At 33.8% G+C, this 24596-nt stretch overlaps 1 protein-coding gene across 3 annotated transcripts; it reads right to left on the bottom strand.

The window, feature by feature from the left end:
- Positions 1-313: 313 nt before the first annotated feature.
- On the bottom strand, positions 314-24596 carry LOC143056282 (uncharacterized). 3 transcript variants are annotated; one of them, XM_076229375.1, is made up of 3 exons: positions 24435-24596; positions 5996-6107; positions 314-1595 (listed from the first exon to the last, which is right to left on the bottom strand). In XM_076229375.1, the coding sequence occupies exons 2-3, from the start codon at positions 6105-6107 to the stop codon at positions 655-657; spliced, it is 1053 nt and encodes a 350-aa protein (XP_076085490.1). In that variant the 5' UTR covers positions 24435-24596; the 3' UTR covers positions 314-654. The 3 variants fall into 3 exon arrangements, with proteins under 3 accessions (XP_076085490.1, XP_076085491.1, XP_076085492.1); XM_076229376.1 differs by lacking the exon at positions 24435-24596 and adding an exon at positions 23901-23936; XM_076229377.1 differs by lacking the exon at positions 24435-24596 and adding an exon at positions 8559-8612.

The raw sequence follows: 24596 nt of genomic DNA, 5'->3' as shown, positions 1-24596 counted from the left end.
GATAAAAAAAACCCGTCAATGTTTGTGGTGTCCTGTGCTGTCTTGAATGAGAGATATTCGTTGCTATTCTGCTGTTTACACGTTGTAATGTACTATTATATTATATATTTATGCGTTTTTCTGTGCTGAGCGTTATTGCGTTTGTTTGTACTGTATTCCTATCACGTTGTGTCGTCTTTTTTGCGATATTTTTTAACATTGCCATATAAGCGGGAAGTTTAATTTGGCAAGAACAAAAATCTATATCTGATACAAATATACGAAAATTGCCTTCCCCGAATCTCAATCACCATTCATAAATAAGACGACATCGATGTTTATACAATATTCTTTTCCTTTTTAATATTTCATAATAATGTTTATGTTCGCTTATAAACGATGTTCAAATAGTTCCCAATATCGAAGAACAATTAGGTGACTTTCTTTCTTATAAACCCATACCCTCTTAAAATGAAATGAAACTATTGGACTGAATATAATCAAAACAAGTTAAGGCATATTCTATGCCAGTACAAATAATAAAAGATATAGATCATGTATGCAATTCATCACCAGTAAAAAGAAAACCACAGTGTATTTGACTTAATGTACTAAAACTACTAACATTCCTAACACTATTATATGTACCTGTAAAAGTTTAGAACGGGATTTTATCTATTTTCTTCGAGGTAGAAATACAACATCGGCCCCCCATGAGCCAGACTTTTTAACATCTAAATTCTCACATGGAGTATCAAGATTAGAAGAAACGTCTTTTAGAACATCATTACAGTAAAAAGGTTCAAAATCCCATTCTTGAAATTTTTGCAAAAGATATTTTCCAGATGAAGTGTCCCTGTGATAGTACCATTCAATGTATATTCCAGTCACCTTTCCGGACTGAAACAGTTTTTCTGCACCTTCAAACACCTTATGTTCAAAACCTTGGACGTCTATTTTTAGAAATACTTTTGGCATTGCTTTGAATTCGCGAAGAGTCATGATGTCATCCAGTTTAGCTGCTTTCAGGAGGATAGTATTCTTATTGTAGAAATTTCCCCAAAGCTTTGACATTTCCTTCACTACGTCGTCTTTCTCTTGTTTTCCTTGTTCTACAAATCCTAATGCATACTCTCCTTTCTTTGGAAACGCAAATGGTACGTCTTTGTGATCGTTACTAAGGGCATTATGAACAACGGTGATGTGATCAGAAAATCCATTCTCTATTATAGAGGCACAAAGATGCTGTGTATTTTGTGGTGTTGGCTCTATAGCAATTACCTTCCTTCCCATACTAGCTAATTGTAGTGCAATAACACCTATGTTTGCACCCATATCAATAACGCCGATTGAAGGATCGTGTCGAATATATTTGTATATAGTATTGATTCCCCAGGGTTCCCATACATTTTTATCATAGATGTCTCGAGATACAATATCCTCCTTCGGATCGTTTATGTATAATTGTATATTCCCATAATCAGATTTTATAACACCTTTCTGGAAATAATGTTTTGATTTTAATTGATGTATTTTTTCCATTTTACAAACAGTGGCATTTCGATTCCAAGCAACATCATTAAAGGTGTAAATAGCTGGGTCATCATAATTTCTACCTGTAAATAATGATAAAACATGTTAATATATATTTCAATGGTTTGTTTACCAATATTTTGAATTCCACTTGAACCAGACTTTGTGTAATTGTAATTGTAATCGTTAATCAGCTGTAATTGATTACAATTTCTCAACTAATCATTGTAATCATTAATCAGCCAGAAATCTGATTACATAATTTAAATTAATCAATTACTGTTCAAATACCCTGTAATCCTGGTTACTTTATGATTACATTCTAATTACAATGAAAAAATCTTAAACTATGTTTATGGCTTTTTGTTATTCTTATTTAATTAATATTCAACATGTTAAGATAGTTCGGTTTACTTTTTTTATAAAGCAAATCTTGAACACCTTGTTGAACAAAAAGAAATTTCGTATGAAATTTCCTGTAATAGTAATAGTAATAACTGAAAATGAAATAAAACTTTTAATATTGATTACCGTCAAAACTTCAAACAAGAGGCTACAATGCGTATGCATTGCTCACTTGTAATCTGTATGTGTATGGCTTTTTGATCTGAGCGTCACTGATAAGTCTTCTGTGGGCGAAACACGCGTCTGGCGTATCAAATTATAAGCCTGGTACCTTTGATAACTATATACCCAAGGAAGCAGATCAATAAAATTCACTTTGAAAGTAACTAAAAATCTCTAAATTAACAGTCCATCAATTTTTTTAAATCAGTTTACACCCTCGTGCGCATCAAGTTTTTTCCGTACATCGATAAAGAAGATTCATACCAAACATTTTCTATAACAGAAATGTATATATAATAAAAGTACGAACTTAACAAATCATATTTTACCAGTATTTTGGATATCATGTTAGACCAAGAGATATTGAAATTGCTTCAAATGGGTCAAACATTGCGCCCGCGATTTAAAACCAACAGAAAATTATTGTTCTAAGCCATTCAAACGATAAAATCTGATAAATAAATTGAAAAAAAGTGCATGGTGTACTTTAGTACGTTTTTGAAAAAAGTATAAAGTACAATTTAGATAACTATTTGGGAATTAAACAAAAAACGCTAATTGTACTTAAAAGTTAGATCTTAACTTTAAATAAAGACTTGAATAATGAATAAGCTTTAGAACCGTCTGATAATTTGTTTTTACTTAATTAAATCGTCGTCTAACCTGAGGAAATTCAAATTATAAAACTTTTGCTACAGAACAAGGCGTAATTGAAAACATATTTAGTCGAAACTGAACATCTTCCAATGTCAAATCAAAATAACACTGTCCTTAAAGTACTATGTACTAATTTCCAAAATTATACAAAGCACCTTCTAAATCCCGTGTTAAAACAGCCGTAGTAAAGTGTACCACTACTAAATTGCCTGACCTTCTGACTGGCGCCATTTCTACCATTACCACCTTATAATTAAACAGTCAATATAATACATGAAACACAGTTGTCAATTATTTATGACGTATGAATAATTCTGGTGAAGCTTTAACCAACTCATAATCATAACGAAGTAACTCTGTTGACAGTTATTATGTATCTACTTTATAGAAAACTCTTAAAACAAAACTCTTCAAAGATACCAAGGTTATGTAACTTCGTACGCCAGACTCGCGGTTTCTCTCCCCGAGGGAACCACCAACGCAGTAGTCAGCACTTCCGAGTTGACACGAATTATCATTGATATAGTCATGATTATAAACTAACTGTTTACCTTAGCTGCATCTGGCAAATTTTATTTTGAATTTTGGGTCTATAGTGCTCTTCAACTTGGTCTTTTAAAACTTTTTTGATTCGAGTGTCCACATACATAATTGTCTGTTTCCGAACAAGTTACTAATAAAAACAGTATGATAAAGACCAAACAGTGTATGATCCATTGAAAATACACTGCAATTGTGAATTGTTTGGATGCATTAAATGATGATAAAACATAAATAATAAAGGAAAAATGCAAATACATGCACTAGTAAAAGAACTTAGGAAATAAACAGTCACTAAATTTGTTAAAAGGAAATTTTAGTTTGATTTTAGACATCATGTGAACAAAATGCTATTATGCACTTTTTTAAAATCAAAATGCTTATTATTCAGATGACGATCTTTTTGATTTACATACATTCTGTTTTCCTGGCCTTTGTTTCGTTGAGTTCTGATTGCCCTTTGAAATTTTATATATTCAGATATTTGAAAAAGACCTAAAACTACGGTGACGATTGTTAATAGGATTCTGTTTGCACCTGTTCAGGAAAATGTAATAGAATCTGTTGTTCATGTTTTAAAGACAAAATTGTATGCTCGTCAAAATGTTATTCACACAATATAAGCATATGCTGTTAAAACAAAACCATTTTAAAGGAAATTAATTTTCACCAGATTTTCTTTGTTATAAAGTATTGATAATTGCATTTTAATATCATTTTTTGATTGTTTTTATACTCATCAAGTTTTGTTTTATATGTAAAGTATTATTGGTATACGTCATTTAAGATGTTACATCCTGTCTCTATACCAAAAGAATGTCTGTAAGGGACCATGGTCATATATATTTTATTATATACATTTTTCTTCGTAGTAAATACAGATACATTGCCTGTGTAGTACGGTCAATGACAATTGTGCTGTGTCAGCTATTCGTGATGATATCAATATCAGTCACGTTTGAAAAGGCTTTATCACTCCTTTAATCTGTATGACGTTACGTCATCGATTGCAGTCACTGTTGCAAAGTCTCTATCAAACCCCTATTCTGTATGACGTCATGTCAAACCTCTTATCTGTATGACGTTATTTCAAAACCCTAAACTGTATGACGTCATGTCACACTAAAACATCTACGTGAGGTATATGTATATAATAAAGTGTATATGATATGGCTTTTTTCAATATCACACACCGTATCAATCCTCAACCAATATAATCCTTTAAGCAGAGCTCTTGGGATTATATTTGTGTCTCGGGTTGATACGGATGTGATATTGATAAAGCCATATGATATTCTCTATATATAATACTTACAAGGATTTATCATTGGTTATTTATTGTATATAACGTTTCTATATTTCACACTATTTAAATTTAGCTTGATTTTATTTGACATTTCTAACTGTTTTGATTTTGAGTGTAACTGATGAGTATTATTTAGTTGAAACGCACGCCCAGCTCTCAAAATCACAAGCCTGGTATCTTTCAGATAAGTTTTTACAACCAATGGGTCGATCAAAATGCTGATGAACGTTTCGTCTTTGAGGATATAACCAAGTCCGGCAGCCACCATTATTGCCATTACCAAGTCAGGAATATGACAGTTGTTATTCATTCGTTTTATGTGTTTGAACTTTTGATTTTGCCATTTGCTTAGGGACTTGCCGTTTCGAATTTTCCTCGGAGCTAGGTATTTTTGATATTTTACTTTTTATGTGTTGAAATGAAATAGCATTGGTACGGTCATTTGTACAAATTAACTGTTCAAAAATCTTTGTGTTGTTCGAAAAACTTAGGATTTATACCATCAGGCATTGATTATCCTAGTCGTATTTGGTAAGCCTTTTCGGAATTTCGTGATACTTAATATTGCTCATCAAATTCTTACATTATTTAGCCTTTTAACTTTTTTTGAGTCCAGTGGTCACTACTTCTGTGTTGACATGCAATATCATTGGTACAGTCAATGATATTCATCAATTATTTATAAATCTTTGAATTGTTAGAATAAGGATTTCTACCATCAGGCTAAGATTACTTCATGTTTGGCAAAAAAGTTCAGACATTTTAGTCCTCAATGCCCTTTACATGTTTGCTAGGTTTTGAATATTTAACTTTTTCATTAGTATCACGGATGATTAGACGAAACACCCATTTAGTGCCCAAATGACTATCCTGGTATCTTTGAGATGAGTTTTTGTATACTTTTTATCTTAGAGTTGATATCCTTTTATAAGAGTCTTCTTTTTTGTATTCATTAATTAAATTTATACTATGTTTCTCTATTTTAATTTTTTTGCCTATATTTCTCTTTTCTTTATTTTTTTGTCATTTATTATTCATTTGTTGCCAATGATTCTATTTCATTCATTCTGTAAACCCCATTCAGACCCAGGAAAACTAAATACTATATACTAGTATATGCTGAATAAATCTCTTGTCATAAACCTTTAACAGCAAAAGTCTCATTTTAACTTATCAACGTTTATCAAAACACTTTCTTTTTGGTGGAGTACATTCCCTAGAACAGACTTAATACACGACTGTTTCTACTAGTTCCTAGATCAGATCAAATCCCAACCAATGGGATGATACTCTCTTAGGGCAGCATCATCATCACTATTACTCTGATGTATGATCTAAACGTGATGTTTTATAAGATTTTGTCCGTCTTACTTGTGATTTGCAATGAAACTATGTACATATATGTACTCATACCTGATCTTCTTAGTCCTGGTGAGACTTTATACACGAACAACGATATCAGGAATAACGTCAATAAGACAAATCCAACCTGAATAGAATACTTCGATCTTCTAATGTTCGCCATCTGTAAAATGAATATTTTGATATATTTATGATAATCCAGCTGAATATTTTGCCACTGAATATTATTCAAATAAAATCAGAAAATCAGTCTATTAATCATAATTACAATTGAGTTCAACCATATTATGATATACTGAACAGTTCGCTTAGCTACTTGAATGATTTTAAACTTGATATTGCTTTGTTACCCCAACTGATTGAAAGGAATGCATATTGTGTATTTATGTATGACACTAATCCTACACGCACCTTTCTTGAAAACTTAAGCAAAAGACACTTTTATTGGTTTTCTTCATTTGACAGGGAAAGTGAGGCCTTCTTTACGGAGCAAAAGATCACAACTCACAGCAAATTCGAGACGCCTTTTGCAGCGGTTTGAGCGGAATGTTTTGCAATACTCCTATAAAGCTACATTTGTGCATTATGATACCGAGAAAAGCTTTTGATATGCCTGTTGAACTTACTTATATAAAAAATTTCGATAAATTTATTTAAGTTGCTTTAAAATTTGATAGCTCTCAGGTGAGCCATGAAAAGGACAAAATCTCCGAAAATATCCAGGAGTAAACCTCTTGCATAATGTAAAATCGTTCATCTCTTAAAAAAACCCCAATCAATCATCTTTCTGAACACCGCAGTAGGTTTCTATAAAGCTAAAAGTGTTATTTATAGTGATTCTCTATTCTATATGAATTCTGATATTTATAGAGACCCTTCTTAGGAAGGATGAACAAACTCGTCATAGGTACCAGAATTGAAATTTTGTATTTGCGCCAGACACGCGTTTCGCTTACAAAAGACCCATCAGTGACGCTTGAATAAAAAAAAGTTAAAAAGGCCAAATAAAGTTCGAAGTTGAAGAGCATTGAGGACCAAAAATTCCTAAACATTTTGCCAAATACAGCTAAGGTAATCTATTCCTGAGGTAGAAAAGCTTTAGTATTTCGAAAATTTAAAGTTTTGTAAACAGTTAAATTTAGAATTATGACCATATCAATGATAATTCATGTCAACACAGAAGTGCTGACTACTCGGCTGGTGATACCCTCGGGGAATAAAAACTCCACCAGCAGTGTCATCGACCCAGTGGTTGTTAATAAACTCATCATAGATACCAGGATTGAAATTTTGTAATTGCGCAAGACGCGCGTTTCATCTACAAAAGACTCATCAGTGACGCTCGAATCAACAAAATTTAAAAAGGCCAAATAAAGTACGAAGTTGAAGAGTATTGAGGACCAAAATTCCTAAACATTTTGCCATCTTTTTTGGGTATGAATATAAGGTGTTTTGCGGAAATGGTACGCACTAGTAAATACAGTAAACAGAATTTAAAACAATAAGGTCAGACTTCAAGGTTTCATAACTTCTTTTCGTAGCATGAGGACATTTTTTCCATCAAATCATAGTTTCCTATTACAACACACATGATATGTACATGGAAAAGGTTTTTTTCTGTGTAGCATTTCACTTTGAACATAGAAATAGAGATCAGCTGTTTTCTATGTAAGCATAGGGAACTGTCATATACAGGACTGCAACCTAGAGACATTTTGAAATAAAGATGTTTTAGTTTCTCATTATTACATCCCTTTTTTTTTATCAATTTTACTTTGGTGTTAGTATGAAAACAGGATGAAAATTTAAGATTGTTATCAACATGGATATTTCATTTTTACTGAAACATTGAAATGGCACACAATGATGAGCCGTATTTTTGTTAATTTTTAAACTGTTATTGAATCAGCAATGTGATACACCAACCGTGCAAAACCCACGGATTAACTTATGTGTTATGTAAGGATAAGAGATGCCTTTTTCATGCAACACTCAGCTTTTACTGAGTTTGGCAATTGGTAATTGAACTCATGGTAAAAAACCAAATACAATAATGTGTGTTGAATATTGTTTTGATTAATTATAAAAACTCCTTTTTCAAGCTGAAATAACTTTAATTTACATGAAACGCTCTCCAATAATGTCCCCCTTGTATCAAACTCTTGTTTAAAGCAATGAATACATCGTTTGGTATTTTGTAGCGGTTCACCGACATCTTTTTGTGTTCAAATTTTGTCCAGAATATACACACACATTGTGATGTCATTCTATTCGTAAATTTTGCTAGATAATGTGTTCATTTACATCGAAATGTTACCATTTATCAGCAAAAAGTTCAGGTTTTAGCAATTAAACCAGAAAAAGACAAGATAGAACAGCGTTGCAATTTAATACAAGAAAAATAGAAGCAATTTCAAGATTCATTCTTAATCAATAACTATAAAACTATTCTGAAAGTGTAACTATTCCTGTTGTTATCACAACAAATATAGCCCTTTTTATAAGAAGAGAAAAAGAATAATTATCTATTACATTTGTGTATATAAGATAAAGTTGTCACATTTCTTCGTGGTTGTCGCAACTCGGATATGAGAAGACTATATCTAATACTTACACTGAGATTATGAATTTACACAACCGATCCTAATCACATTTCATTACTAGTAAGATACATAAAGATAACAAAGTTTACAGTGCACATTCATTTGCGATAAATCTTGCTTTTACAATTTTGATGAGATAAAGGTGTAGTACTTCAATACTAAGTTAAGGTACTAGGTTACTAAGGCAAGGTAGTTGATATTGTGTCCTAGTTATTTTAAAGGTGACCACCGTTTTAAATATATATGAAAAAGAAGGAGATATGTTATGATCCCAATGAAAAAGCTATCCACCATACAAACTCCGAAACAGCGGTGACGTTGCTTCGCTTAACTATCAAAAGTCAACGAAGCGTAGCAAGGAGGACGTTACCACTGTTTCCGAGTTTGTCCACCATAGTCTTAATAATATGGATGTAAGGGACTATAAGTCACCATACGGGAATGAGCAAAACACATATAGTATAGTCAGAATCTATATCTGCCTATGTCCGGAAAAATCCCATTAAACTATTATCAGTTGGACAATTTATGCACAACTGTCATTTTCCTTCGTTTCAAATGGAATGGAAACTACGTTACATGATGTAAGAGAAAACAAAGGAAGTCCTGGCGTATCAAATTATGAGCCTGGTACCTTTGATAACTTTTACACCACTGGGACGATGCCACTGCTGGTGGACGTTTCTTTCCCGATGGTATCAGCAGCCCAGTAGTCAGCACTTCGATGTTGACATGAATATTAATCATATGGTCATTTTTATAAATTTACTGTTTGCAAAAGAATGAATTATTCGAAAAACTAAGAATTTTCTTATCCCAGGCATAGGTTAGCTTAGCCGTATTTGGCACAACTTTTTGGAATTTCGGGTCCTCAATGCTCTTCAACTTTGTACTTGTTTTGGCTTTCTAACTTTTTTTTATCTGAGCGTCACTGATGATCTTATGTAGACGAAACGCGCGTCCGGCGTATCAAATTATAAGGTAAAGCCTGGTACCTTGGATAACTATTAATCTATCATGTATTTAATATGACATTGTATCGAGTTGAAACGTTTGCAAAGGTGCTTTAATTTTCAAAAGTTGAATGATTTTCGTATTCTTCCAATTATAATTTTTAGATGAGAATATCTTAGTCCACTCGAACACTATGTCCGTTATTTTACACATAATAATATATCTTTACTGTGCAGTTTTGTCCCTGTAGACAATTTTTTTAGTACAACTTTTTCTCTAATAAACAGTGTTAGTATCTATACTATATATACAAAATTAATTTTCGTGAACCATTTAGGTTACATAATTCCACCTTTTTCCCCAAGAGTAAGGAGAGTTGTACAAATAATGTGAATACACAGAACCCCAGCCCAATTCATCTTTTGTTAAAAGAGTTCTTCATTTTCTGTGTTGTATCTACTAACAACATTCCATTGTCTATAATTCTGATTAAAATATGCAAAACCTGCAGTAAAAATAGATGTATGCCCCAATAAATATTCCCCTGATTGATTGAACTACTGTGGCCTCGATGTAAAGCAACGCAAACATTTCCGTTAATATGTTGAACTTCGACCCCCTGGATTCAACCGATTCACAAACAGAGATTTTCTTGCGCTCAAAAGTAATTCTTAATGAAGTTTACTAGTAATGTAATATTCTATTCTGTTACAGAAATATCTTTAAAAAAAAATATCATTAATTATTGTCAAGCTTTTGTATATTTACTTTCCTTTACGCTGAGATATAGTTAAATTTAATTCTATACAAATTTTGTTACATCAAGCAATAGGAGTAGAATCTTTCGCGCCAAAAAAAGAAAGTAAGCTGCATCATTATTATCATCATCTGTATTGGTAAGTGTACTATCCTATTTAGGCTTTTATACACGGTGGCGAAGAGCGCCGTTGTTACGGGCAGTGTTCTTGTAGAGTGGTCTTGAATGCCTCTACAGAATCTGCATGTACAACTTTATCTGGCAGTTGGTTTCAATAAATAGTTGTTTTCACAAAGAATGAATGTTTATATTGTGGCTTACTGCTGTCTGGTACTTTAAGCCCTCTGGTGTTATTTATTATTTGTCGCTCAATAATATTGTCTGTTTAAAAATTTGAATATATTTTTGCTTTGATTGTTCTTTTTAGTCTTGCTGGTGTGACAAAATTGTCGGCTGTTGGAGCCGGAACCAGACCTTCAACCACCTTGTATATCAGGATCAGACGGAGACTGTAACTGTTAACAAAACTTTTGAATTTTTGAAATACTAAGGCTTTTCTACCTCAGGAATATATTACCTTAGCTGTATTTGGCAAAACTTTTAGGAATTTTGGTCCTCAATGCTCTTCAACTTCGTACTTTATTTTGGCTTTTTAAGTTTTTTTGGATTCAAGCGTCACTGATGAGTCTTTTGTCTTTTGTAGACGAAACGCGCGTCTGGCGTAAAAACAAAATTTTATCCTGGAATCTATGATGAGTTTATTTACAACCACTAGGTCGATGCCACTGCTGGTGAAGTTTTAATTCCCCGAGGGTATCACCAGCCCAGTAGTCAGCACTTCTGTGCTGACATGAATTATCATTTATATGGTCTTATTTATAAATTAACTGTTAACAAAACTTTTGAATTTTATTTTTAAATACTATGGCTTTTCTACCTCAGGAATAGATTACCTTAGCTATATGTGGCAAAACTTTTAGGAATTTTGGTCCTCAATGCTCTTCAACTTCGTACTTTATTTGGGCTTTTTAAGTTTTTTGGATTCGAGCGTCACTGATGAGTCTTTTGTAGACGAAACGCGCGTCTGGCGAAATTTTTTATTATTATCCTGGTATCTATGATGAGTTTATTTTCCTTCTTCTAGTGTCTACATTTCAAGCTGGCGTCTCATGTTGGTGATGGACCCTGTTTCTCGAATCCTGTAGTTTTTCTTTATAAATCGTAAGCCTCTGTTTTGGATACGTTCCAATTTGTCTATATCCCCTTTTATATATGGGTTCCAGATCGTTGATCATCGTTGCGCCATATTCCATATAGATCTTACTAGGGATATGTATGCTGCTTTTCTACATGCTTCTGGTACGTTGCTCAAGTTCCTCCTAAGAAAGCCCAAGGTGGCGTTGGCTTTCTTGCTGATATTGTTTATGTGGATACTCCATTTCAGGTCATTTGATATTTGGAGTCCTAAGTATGGGTTCACTTGTACCTCTTGTAGGATGTGTTATTTAGTTCGTAGAATTTGTCTGTTTTTTTTTGTTGATGGGTAACACATAGCATTTTTTGGCGTTGAATCGCACCCACCATTTGTCGGCCCAAATTTTTAGTTGAACCAAATCTGACTGTAGTTTGTGTTGGTCTTGGTCAGTTTAAATCGTTCTGTATAATAGGCAATCGTCTGCAAATAGTCTGACTGATGATGTTACGCTGTCTGGCAGGTCGTTAATGTGGCACAGAAACAGTATTGGTCCTTAGACGATGCCCTGGGGTACCCCAGGGTCAACTGTTGTTTTGCCGGATATTTCCCCTTCCAAGATGGTACGCATTGATCTGGCAGTTAGGAAGTTTGGTAGCCATTTTGTGTGTATTCCCTTTGATTCCATATTGGTCTATGGAGTAATTTGTTGTGTGGTACTGTATCAAAAGCTTTTGAGAAATGTCTAAATGGGCTACGTCGATTTGATGTTCCTTGTCATGCTCTTGTAGGAAGTCATTGATGGAAGTGATGAGTTGGGTTTCACATGAGTATCCTGACCTGAAGCCATGGTTTAAGTTGGTAAGAATCTGTTTTTTTTTCAAGATGTTTTAGGATGTGCCTGCATATGAAATGTTCTAGAATTTTGCTGATGACAGATGTTAAGGATACAGGTCTGTAGTTTTCTGCGAGATGTTTGTCTCCTTTTTTGAAGATACTGGATATATTTGCATCTCTCCAGTCTTTTGGTAGTTAACCTGTGTCGATCAATCATTGCATTATGATTTTCAGAATTGGTGCTAGTTGTTCAGCACATTCCTTAAGTATGCAGTTTGGAATGTTGTCAGGTCCAGAGGCTTTGTTTGGATTGGTGTTTTTCAGTAGTTTTCCAAGTCCCTTTTGGTCAATAGTTATTGGTGTTATATTGTTTTTGGCTCTTATTTCTGTTTTTTGTAGGTTAGTGTCTGATGTTGTTGTGAATACTGAATTGAAGTTCAGCTTTCCCTTTACTGTCATTGATTAGGTTAGGTCCCTTTTAATGGTGCTATTTCTCCTTAGCCTTGGCGTTTTCATTTAAAATACTTCCATAACGGCTTTGTGTTGTTGTTGTTTAGGCCCTCAAAGATGTTTTGGTTGACATATTCATATTCTGCTTTCCTGAGTTGTTTTTTGCATTCCTTTTGGAAAGACCTGTAGTTAGACCATTTGTTTGTTTTCATGGTTTGTTTGTATAGCCTCTGTTTTTTTCTTTAGCAGTTTTCTCTCTTTATGTTTGATCCATAGGATGTTTGTCTTCGTGGTGTTTTGAATCTGACTTTTGAAGGTGTCCCAAAGTTGATGTACCTAAGCTCCTTGTTGATGTTTTTCGTTGACCTCTTCTAGCGTGTATTTCAGGTCTATGTTAATTTGGTCCCATTTTGCCTTTTTGTATATGTAGCATTTTCTTGGTTGACTTTTTATGGTAGTAGACTTTTGTTTCCAGGTCGGTGATGATCATATCGTGGTCTGATATACCTGGTACGTTGTTCGAAGATTTAACAAGAATTGGGTTTGTTAGAAATACGAGATCTAGGAGGTTTTTTCACCAGTTGGTACAGTGTGTATTTGTGTAAGGTTGTATGATTCAGCTATGTCAACTAGTCCCTGTTGGATGTCTCTGTCTTGTCCAAGAGCTGTTGCTGTGTCCCATATGATGTCAGGACAATTGAAATCTCCTGCTAGTATGACATTGGTGTTCCCATTGGTCCTGACCTTCTCTAGTGATTTTTGTAATTCATTTAGGTGTTTTTGATCTCTGTGTGGCAAGTAAAAAGATCAGACTACCAAGTCTTTGTTGTTTTTGACTATAATCTTTACCCATTCAATATCTCCATCAGTGATTAATGATGGTTGGTCAACTGATGTAATTCATTTCTCCACGAGTACAAATACGCTTCCTCCTAGGGTCCCTCTATCATTTCTGTATATGTTGTAATTAGATGGAAATATATCGCTTATAGCGTCTTTTGTGGGATTTGATCCTGGTTTTATTCCTTTTAGCCATGATTCTGTGGCGTATACTATGTCTGGTTTTAAGTAGTAGAGTGCTGTTTCAAATTCATGTCTTTTATCTCTTATGCTCCTGCAGTTTATTGTCATGTTGCGGAGGTTTGTTTTTGCTGGTATCTCATATGGGTTACCACTAAGATGTGATTGGCTTTGGTTTATTGATGACCGGGTTTTGATGTGTGATGATGTATTTCCACTCTTTAGGCTGCTTGACTTCAGCGGCTGAAGACTGAGGATATCGAGTAAATAGTGGAGTCTAATCCTGTTATTTGTCATATATGTTTGATTTTTCGAATTCATAACTTCTGAAGATGATTTCGCATTTACAGCATATCCACTGTAGGTTGGATTTTTTCAGAAGTTCATAGTCTTTTGAACAGAGCTCTATGCAAGAGTTGTGGTGCCAGATGTAACACCCATCGCAGCATACTCCTCGATAGTTCCATGTGACTGGATGCTCGCGTTTGGCCTTTTTAACTTTTTTGGATTCGAGCGTCACTGATGAGTCTTTTGTAGACGAATCGCGCGTCTGGCGTAAATACAAATTCAATCCTGGTATCTATGATGAGTTTATATATAGTCCACAGGGATATACAGTTTCGATCTTTTTTTGGCGGTCAGGGCCAGGGTTTAAATCGAGGTCTCCACTTAAAGTTATTAATAGTAGGAACAGATATTTATTTTTGGTGTTACAGATAGGTAGGCAAATTGGTTTTCCACCAGTTTGGTGTAGTTTAGCATTTAGTATTTGTTGGACTAGTTGATGGTGAGTCCGTGATTTTGTGTGTTGTGTTGGTATGATGAGTAGTACATGTATGAGTATAAGGGTCACTGCAAACATAGTGATTTATTGTAGTGTGGAAAAACCCATGCTGGCTAAATCTGTCTGCAATGATCTTATTTTGAGGATGGTTTATGTAAAACTTCCCAGTAGTCTCTCTTGGTTTGTTCAGAGATCTTCTTTAGCCAGTTTTTTGCTAAAAGCTCCCCTGGGTGTATTCCGTCCTGGTATAGTCCAAATTCGTAGCTTCTCTTCGTTTTGAGTTTCCTGTCTTTCCCACAGTGGTATTTGCTGGTGTTTCTAATATCTGAGTAAAATTCTGGTGAGTGGCTTCCTGTAAGTCTGTTTATTTCTCGTATTTTCCCGTTCAGTATGTATAGGTGTCTCTCTAGTTCAGTGTCCTGTTCTTCAAAGGTACCCGGATTCTTGTGACCTTGTTTGGTATTCCAGTCTTTAATCGAGTATATTGGTGTTTCTAAGATGGTGATTTTTGATACTGGATATTTATTTACTCAATAATACTCTCTATTTCTTCGTCGTTGTCTTTAGCAATTGATATTTATTTTTTTGTTTTTAGATGTTTAATTGCATCTTCCAAGCCATGCATATAGCCAAATGTTGCCGTGCCTTATTATTTTGCTTGCGATGTTTTTCTTTAACCAATTAATGCTTTGTTCAATTTTGAAGCCCCTTCTGATCCACCAAATGATGTCTCGTTCAGCGTTGTGTGCTACATGACGATTTATGTTGCCTTTACTACCAGTCAGCACAACAGGTTGTAGTTTCCTGTTTCCTTCTGTAATAAGCCTGGGTTTGCTTAAGAACTTATTCAATTTATTTCTTATTTTCTCTGTCATTATATATGATTATGGTTTGTTTGTGATTGGGTCGATCTATGTTGACAAAATGGCGTCTGTTTTTGTTTTGACAAGGTGATATGTTTGGGCTGGGTACCGACTTACCCGACCGTATTTAGCCAATGATATTCATAGTACAAGTGTTATTGATGTTCCTGTTACTAATTTCACTTAATCATTTATCGGATGCACTTCAAGAAATGTGAAAAATCAAATATTTTTGTCGGAGGTCTGAATGTTAGACTTTCCGGCTGCGCATGCGATCATCTTTTTGACATGTTATGATTTACAATAGAAAATAGCGTTTGGTATAAGCAATTTTGGTACGTATTACTTATCATTGTTATAGTTCTCTAGACTTGGTTTTCTATACCTTCTTGACGGTCAATTTAATCCGATTTTATAGATCACTTATCCCCGATGACAGAATTATCGACCCAATTGATTTGAGTCATGGGTGAAAATCTGATCTATTTGATGACATAATTTCTTCATTAACTGTACATGCAATATTTTGTATTTTTTGTTACTCGTGCACATATCCTTTGCTTGTCTGGATTACTGTTAAAGATTGTGCAAGAGAAATGGCTTATATATGTGTGAATTGTGTAATAACATAATGATTGTGACGTCAGTGCGTGATCACGTGACATTATTATTTGTAAACAAACGGGCTCCCGATGTAACACGTGTCGGAATTATCCATACAAGGTGCAATCAATCTTATTTTTCACTATTAGGTTAACGCCTACATGCTTTATTCAGATATATCAGATATTCAGTGCGGATGCAAGTTTATACAGGTTTGTCAATATAGAAAAAAATTGTTTGCCAACTTCCCCTATACATCTGTACATGCACTTCTCTAGCATATTTCAGTAAAAGTGTAAATTATAACTGACTGTCAAAACTTTAATGCAAAGACTCGATACTGCTGCCAGGTTATACAGGTTTGTCGATGCAAAAAATAATTTGTTTGCCAATTTATGGTGTTTCCTTCAGGAGGTTTTGGTGTGGTATGGCGCCATACCTTTTTTATACGCCTGTGTACGTGACGTATTATGGTATACCGTTGTCCGTCTGTCTGCCAATCTGTCGGTTGTCAGTATGTCGTTCACTAACTCAATAACGCTTTCACCAATTTGCATGAAACATTGATGAATTGATTATATCTATTGACGTCAGCTCCCTTTAGATTTTTTGGAATTTTAGATTTTTCGTTTCAGAGTGGGGTTTTATTCATTTAAAAGGGTGGATTTTCAGGTTTTCGGACAATAACTCAAAATTGCTTTTAGCAGTTGTCATGAAACTTTGGTGAATTGTTTATATCTATTGCAGGCTCCCTTTCCATTTAAAAAATGTTCGGCTTTATGTTTCAGAGTTAATGGATTTTATTCTTCAAAAGGGGGAATTTCCCAGAGCACGGACAATAACTCAAAAATGCTTTGAACTGTCCTGACTTCTTTATATCTATTAAAATAATCTCCCTTTAGTTTAAAAAAAATAAATTTTGGTATGACATTGAGGAGTTATAGATCTTTTATTCTTTGAAGAAGAGACGGGCATGGCTCAGCTCTTTATTTTTGAACATCTGCCCTTTTTAGGAAAAAAAATGACATTATGCCCTTTTCTGTCGTACTTTAAAAATGGCACCATGCCCTTTCCTGTCGTACCTTTAAAAAAAAAGTGGCACCATGCCCTTTTCTGTTGTACTTGGGACGTATTATGGTATACCATTGTCTGTCTGTCGTCAACATGTCAGACGATAACTAAAAAATGCTTTAATCAATTTGCATGAAACTTCGGTGAATTCTATTGACGTGAGTTCCCTTTCGATTTTTATAAATTTTAGATTTTACAATTCTGAGTTATAGGTTATGGGTATTTTTTCATTTTAAAAGGGGGGATTTCCCAGTTATTTAATATGCTGAATGAACTGTATTTAGTTTTTGGACTGTGGGCCCCTTTTTGGGGTAATTGATAAACATTGAGGTGTAAAGGGTATAAAATTAAACAGTGTAAGATCATTTATAAATTGATTTAGTAAAGTTCTTTGATATTTTTAATTAAACGTTCTATGTAGATATTTGATTTTGGGTTTCAATTTCAGAGTCCAAAATTCATCAAAAATTCTTGGGTTCATTGGTATGCTGAATTTAACGGCATATTTTGAACATCAATTTGGGCCTGGTTAATGTACAATAAAATGAACGAAAAACGAATATGTAACACAGCAACAAACGATAACCACTGAATTACAGGCTCCTGACTTGAGACAGGCAGATGCATACATAATGTGGCGGGGTTAAACCCCTAACCTGTGACAGACAGTGGTGTAACAGTAGAACATAAGAACGAACTATAAAAATCAGTTGAAAAGGGCTTAACTCATCAGATAGATACAACTAGAAATACATCTAACAAAAACACAGAGTGGACGTGGCTATGAATGTTATGAAATTTATACAATATGCCTATAACCACAAAACTCAGATAAAGGACACATTTGGGTAGTGAAAGGTGCTTATCCGTTCTTGAGTTATGTCGCTTTATAATGTTGTGTGCAATCGGGTGCATCATCTGTGCCCATGGACACATTCCCCATTTATTTTATTTTTTCAACCAATTGCTCAACATAGGAACGGAAGTGACGACGCCCCTAAACGCACGAATGATGTTCTTAAAAAACTATATGTTGTTGGTACATGAATTTCTGTTTTAATGATGTAAAATAATCATAGGTTCACTGACTTCGTTTTTACGGTATATATCATAAAAATTATTGTTCAATGTGCAAAAATACCACAAAACGTCGAAATAAGCGTAACGTCATCGCGTAATAGGTCGTAAAACGTCGATTTATTACGTTTTTCACTACCAACTAGATAACGGATTGGTAAATGCCATAAAACAAAGTCGGTGACCCCATGATTATTTTACATAATTCAAACGGAAATTCATGTACCAACAACATATAGTTTTTTTAAGAAAAATATATGGAGTAGAAATTTAAGATTTTATGATTTAAAACAAATTTAAGAACGTTTTGTCGCTTATTTTAAGTGCTTTCTATACAATTATTCACCTATTTTGAAAGAATTCGATTTTCAGTTATAGTTCAACGAGCCAAAGTTGTATGCAAAATTATACCAAAATCTATGACATAGCTCATTTACTGTTCCTTGACCTAAAAGCAAAGTTTTTGAGGGAAATGCAATTAACTCGAAAGTTGTCTATTTGTTTTGTTTTGCTGCAACAAAGTCTCAAAAGCTTAACTAAGGTACAAAACATGTATGCTGTTTTTGGCATAGTCAATGACGTTTACAATGTGTTAAAGATTATAATTACAATTTTTGACTCAAACATAATCTTTATTGACTAGGATTGTCAGTCTTCAAACTGATGGTTGGTCGTTCTCTCCGGCTTCCTTCACCTATAAAATCAGACCACATTGCTGTTTGTGTACATGAAGGTTAGTTTAGCAGGAAACACTTATGGGAAGTCAATGATACATGATATGTACATGTACGTGTACTATAATGCAGTTGAAGGAGCATTTGAATATCTCATTCTATTGATATTAAGGGGCCTGCCCCAAAAAATTATTGGTTATATGCTGAATCTGATTAGTTCAGTTTGAGGGGAACCAGTAATGGTAAGTCATAATATTTGGTGTGTTGTTGTACATGTATCAGAATTACTATATCTCATCCATGGGGATTAGTTGGCCAACTCCCTAAGTCATGGTTGTCATGGGCTATTGATATTAAATCTTTGGCATGTTACAGCTGAAAGTTAAAAGATCAAACCTCAGAAAATTACAATAAGACCATCATCAACATCATCTTAGAAATTTCATGTATATGTACATGCATATTAATATTTTGGTGGAAAGAAGTTCATCCTCTCTATCTACTTTGTCATTTTCCTTTCATATTCATTTAAATAAATGCCATGAGGATATGTACATGTACAACAATAAGAAAACAACCCAATGCCAAAGATAATTGAAAGACGTCTAGAGTTCAATACACAATCTCAAACAATAGACAAAATAAAAAAGTAAAAGTACAGTCAATTGTTGAAATATAGTATTACATGTATTTGCAAGATTTGAAATATATCTTTCAAAACTTTTTTAATTTGGTTCAACCTGACATTTTATAAAACTTTGATTTTATTGTGGCTAAAATAGTAGTCTGTAAAAAAGATACCAATTAGCGAAGCCAATATTATTGGGACATTAATTTGAGAACAACAAAAAAGATGTCTACTTCAGGAATATATAATTGGTCATACATGTAGATTTGGAATATTATTTCATTATGACGTCAGATTTGGATGTCGACTTCAGGAATGGAAATTGGTTAGAGACTGGACGTCAATCTGAGTCTTATATATGTATATATATATTGATAAAGTTGTGACGGTAAATAGACACTGATAGATAAATCTGATAACATTTTATAGTTTTAATGTTTGTTCACCTGTTTACTATGATTAGGTGGAAGTATTTCTTATTTCAAAAAGGGGGCAATCAGCATATATTATTATTTATTTTTATTGATCTACTTGCTAGAAACTGAATGCTTTTTCAGGGCTTCTGATCCATGTAGTTTGGCATGTTTGTTAGATCATAGAGGTGGTTATGAAGGTGAATGTCCATGACAGTCCTCTATTACAAAGTACATCACTGGATTGAGCTTTTTGTCTAAGTGTATCATTATAGTGCTTTACTTTGAGCTCAGTTCATTGATATGCAAATGCATTCTTTGTGAAATAAGGATTAGACACACAACTCACATCTGCACATGATCTGCTGTAAGGTAAGATTATTTAAACTGTCAGCACCAAATTAAAGCATTTTATTTACACTTGAACCATACATTTTATGTCCACAAGCCGAATAAAAAAAGCACATAATTACCAAACAATGCTCATCGTGCTACTAACAATATGACGCAAGGTGGTTTTGTAACACATTTTGTAAACATCTGTGCTGCCTGCTGATCATATGGAATCCTGAGTGTAAATGATCATTCACTTATACAAACCGGTAATGTTAGTAAGTATAACTTTTTTAATCCTTTCGTCCGTCAGTCCTGATCATATCTAAAACAATTTTTATCAGTTTGTAAGAGTTATGAGCATCTGTATTGGTATCTGCCATATCTGGTATGTTGTCGTTAAACCATAATATATCTTCATAGAAACAATTTCGACATTTAAACAAAATCTTTTACTATAAATGATACTGGGAAGATCCTGAATAAATTTTCAGTTTTATGTGGACAAACCCAAGTAAGAAATGACCACCTCAAAGGAACATAAAAAGAACCATACAAATATGACATGGAGGTTCTCGGATACCATCTCGCATATTAAAATCACATCATGCAGAAATGAACCTAATGTGTTCCTCTTCTAATTTTGAATTGAGTTTTTGCTATATCCAAAATCAAAATGGTGGAAGATATTTTATCGGAATCATTTGGTAATCCTTGCAATCTTCAGCTTTTTTACCCTAATCTCTCCAGCGTTGTGGCACACTCAGCTACATTTTGTATCTGTGTTCCCTTAACGGATCATTTTTAAAAATGTTAATGTATTCACATAGAAGTTATTCCAAAGTTAAAGTGTTGAAAGGAAATCCTCCAAAGGAACGTTGCACATGCACAAAATTTATTTACAGGAATGTACATATTATATATTACACAAAGCACTCATAGTACGTTGGCCAATATGTAGATTTGATATTAAATGCAATGTCTAGCTAAATAAAATCTATGAACGGTGGGCACTTATTTAAGTTAGTGTCTCCTCCATGACAGTCTTGAACATAAAAAACTAAATATTAAATAAAAATAAATGCTATTTTTAGTGTTTGGTACAGGTTGGATGTCACTGTGCACAACAATTCAACAAAGAAAACACTGTAAAACATCCAAACATACTATCCACGCTGATCTGTGTCCACACTTGTTGAATATGAATATATCAAAATTTCTTGATATTTTAAATTTCATACATCTAATCTTAAGTTCATGGAATGTAGCATGCTTCCGATTATACAATAACCAAGTTTATTACCGGTAACGACTTAAAGCTAACTCCATATTTTGCATTATCAATCATGCATACATCTTCATTTTATTTGAGGGCATAATTTCTGTTCATTTTTAATATTTGTGCTTTCTAAATGTGACATGTATAAAAGAGAGGCGAAGGATACCAGAGGGACATCCAAACTCATAAGTCGAAACCCGTCTGTTGCTGTAAATCATATATGATTTTCGTTCATTGTTTTTTAGGGATGTCAACTCGGTGAAGATTTGATCATTTACCATTCAAGTACTCGTCAGATTTACCGACCGATATTTGAGTAATGGCTCTGGAAAACATCAACAAAATGGAAACGCAAAATGATACCTATTTTACGTATTGTGGGTCGATGTCTTATGGACGTAAAATCCTCAACAGTACAATATTAGATAATAGTCCCAGGAATTTTATACCATGATTAACAGCTCATGCACTACATGCACTAACTATGTAAACTGGCAATAATCTACTCAATCAATTGAAAAGCATTTATAGAAAAATATTTACTCAAACATCAGTATTTATGAATCGTAAAAAACACATTTAATGATGATCAACAAAGGGGTGGTGATTAAAAACTTATTGATGCATTTCACCATTCTTTGAGGGTCGACACAGCAACGAATTTGTACTTATTTACAAATATTATCTTTTCAACTTTTTCTGGGACGAGTCAATTTCTCAACTTTGTTATTTAACTAGCAGTTCTGCTGATGAAAATGATTGATCTGACGTACAGAGGTGTTGGAATGACTAAATACTGATAAGCTAACAGTTTTAGCCTTGGATAGGTCTGTTCATAGCCTACATCTGTTCGAGTGAATTTAAAATGACAATTAAACACACACATTCGATGCGTGTTTTAATTTTGATTAATATTTAATTCCCGGGAGGCACTCTTGATAAACTATTTTTTCTTTAAGAAGGCAAAAGCTCTCTAACAGAAACCAATTAGTCGAGTATCATATTGGTATTCGATAATCGGTACTTCAGAGCGATACTCGAGTACTGGTAGAAATCCCTATAATGTTTACATAAATGAGGCCGTGAGCTTTCACGTTTGAATTGTTTACCATTTGTCATTTCATGTCCTTTTATAGGTGACTATGCGGTATGGTTTTTGCTCATTGTTGAAGGCCGTACGGTCGGTGACCTATAGTTTCAAACTTTTATATCATCTGGTGACTGGTGGGGAGTTGTCTCATTGGCAATCATACCACACCATCTTATTATTTTATAAACTCACCAATTCGCTTCTGTCAAAACTATTCTAATTGTGAAAATCTGTTCTAAATATGAAAATAAGGAGATGTGGTATGATTGCAAATGAGACAACTATTCACCAAAGTTCAAATGACTTGGATGTCAGCAATTATAGGCAATCGTCCGGCCTTCAACAATGAGAAAAAAACCTCATACCATATAATCGGCTATTAAAGGCCCCGACATAAAAAATATGAAACAATCCATTTGAGGAAACTAACGGCCTAATTTATAACAAAACAATTTACGAAAAACAAATAAGACAGACATGAATCAACGACAACCACTGAACTATAGGCTCCTGAGCGCTCAAGCCTCCCCTTAACCTGGGACAGTGGTGTAACAGTACAACTTAAGAACAAACTATAAAAATCAGTTGACAAAAACAGACTGTTCTGCAACAGTTCTCCGGGCAGTTCTCGGCAAATTTTTTTTTTCAGAGTTTAGAAAAAAAAACTCAGCAAAGATACCAGGCTAATTATTTTATGCTCCAGACGCGTGTTTCTTCTTCAAAAGATTCATTATTGACGCTCAGATCAAAAACGTTAAAAGCCAAAATAAAGTACGAAGTTGAAGAGCATTCAGGGCCAAAATTTGCGAACAGTTTTGTCAAATACATCTTAGGTTATACATTCTTTGAATTGAAGATCCGAAGTATTTCGAACAATTCACATTTTTGCAAACAGTTAATTTATAAATATGACAATTTAATGATAATACGCGTCAAGACAGAAGTGCTGACTACTGCGCTGATGATAATTTTTGTGGAAAAAACTCCACAGGCAGTGATTTTGAGACAGTGGTTGTAAAAAAAAACCAGCAGAGATACCAGGCTTATAATCTATTCTGAACCCAACTGTCACAGGAGGAAGTCAAGTCGCTGATTACACTACCATCTTTATAATATGAAATTGTATCAAATTGAAAAATGTTATTTAATATGTCTTAGGATGTTTTAAGATTGAGCTATTTAGAATAATTTCAGCTCCGGTACTACTTCAATCATTTTACACATACAATTAGATATTTTATGTGCAGTCTTGTCCTCGTGGCCATTTTTTACTGCACCCTTGTACTCTTTAATAAACGGTTCAAAATACAAATATATATAAAACTCACCCTTTATCCTTAGATGACCGACAACTAATGTAAACTTGACTAGTTATCGTATTTTGACCTGTGCGTGACATATCATTGGCAACTGAAATCATGCAATGTAGTGTGCTTCGCATTTTACAATATGATTAAAATTGTACTAATCAATGTCTTTCAAATACTTTTCGTTTTTCCTGTCTATTTGTATTTCAATATTAATTTACTTAACGTTGGCATCAATATTTCTTTCTTTTCTAGCAATTAGCAGTTTACTATCCATATTCATATACTGAAAAATCCAAGGAAATGATGGGGACATAAGAATATTTTGGTTATTCAGAAAGTGTGAAAAATGAAATAAATAGAGTTTAAGAAATTTTAAAGACTACGTTATTTAAAATAATTTCGTTCCGGCACTGCTACAACCATTTTACACATAAAACTATATCTTTTTTGTGCAGTTTTGTCCTCATGGTCATTTGTTACTGCACTCTCTCTCTCTCTCATAAATAGTATTTATAGTTAAAAATAAAATATATTAAAAATGACCTAACTCACCTTGTTTTCCTTTAGATGTCTAACATGTTTTCTAAACCTGGCCTGTTATCATATTATAAACCTGTCCTTGACATACAAACATCATAGATATTACCAATGTTATTTCAACTGATCGGGAGGAGTTTACGTTTCAATTTGGATAAAGACAGTCTATTCGAAGAT

Source organism: Mytilus galloprovincialis, chromosome 13 (genome assembly GCF_965363235.1).
Source record: "Mytilus galloprovincialis chromosome 13, xbMytGall1.hap1.1, whole genome shotgun sequence".
Taxonomy (NCBI): Eukaryota; Metazoa; Mollusca; class Bivalvia; order Mytilida; family Mytilidae; genus Mytilus; species Mytilus galloprovincialis.
The sequence above is the reverse complement of the archived record's forward strand: the minus strand, read 5'-3'. Positions and strand labels throughout refer to the sequence as shown.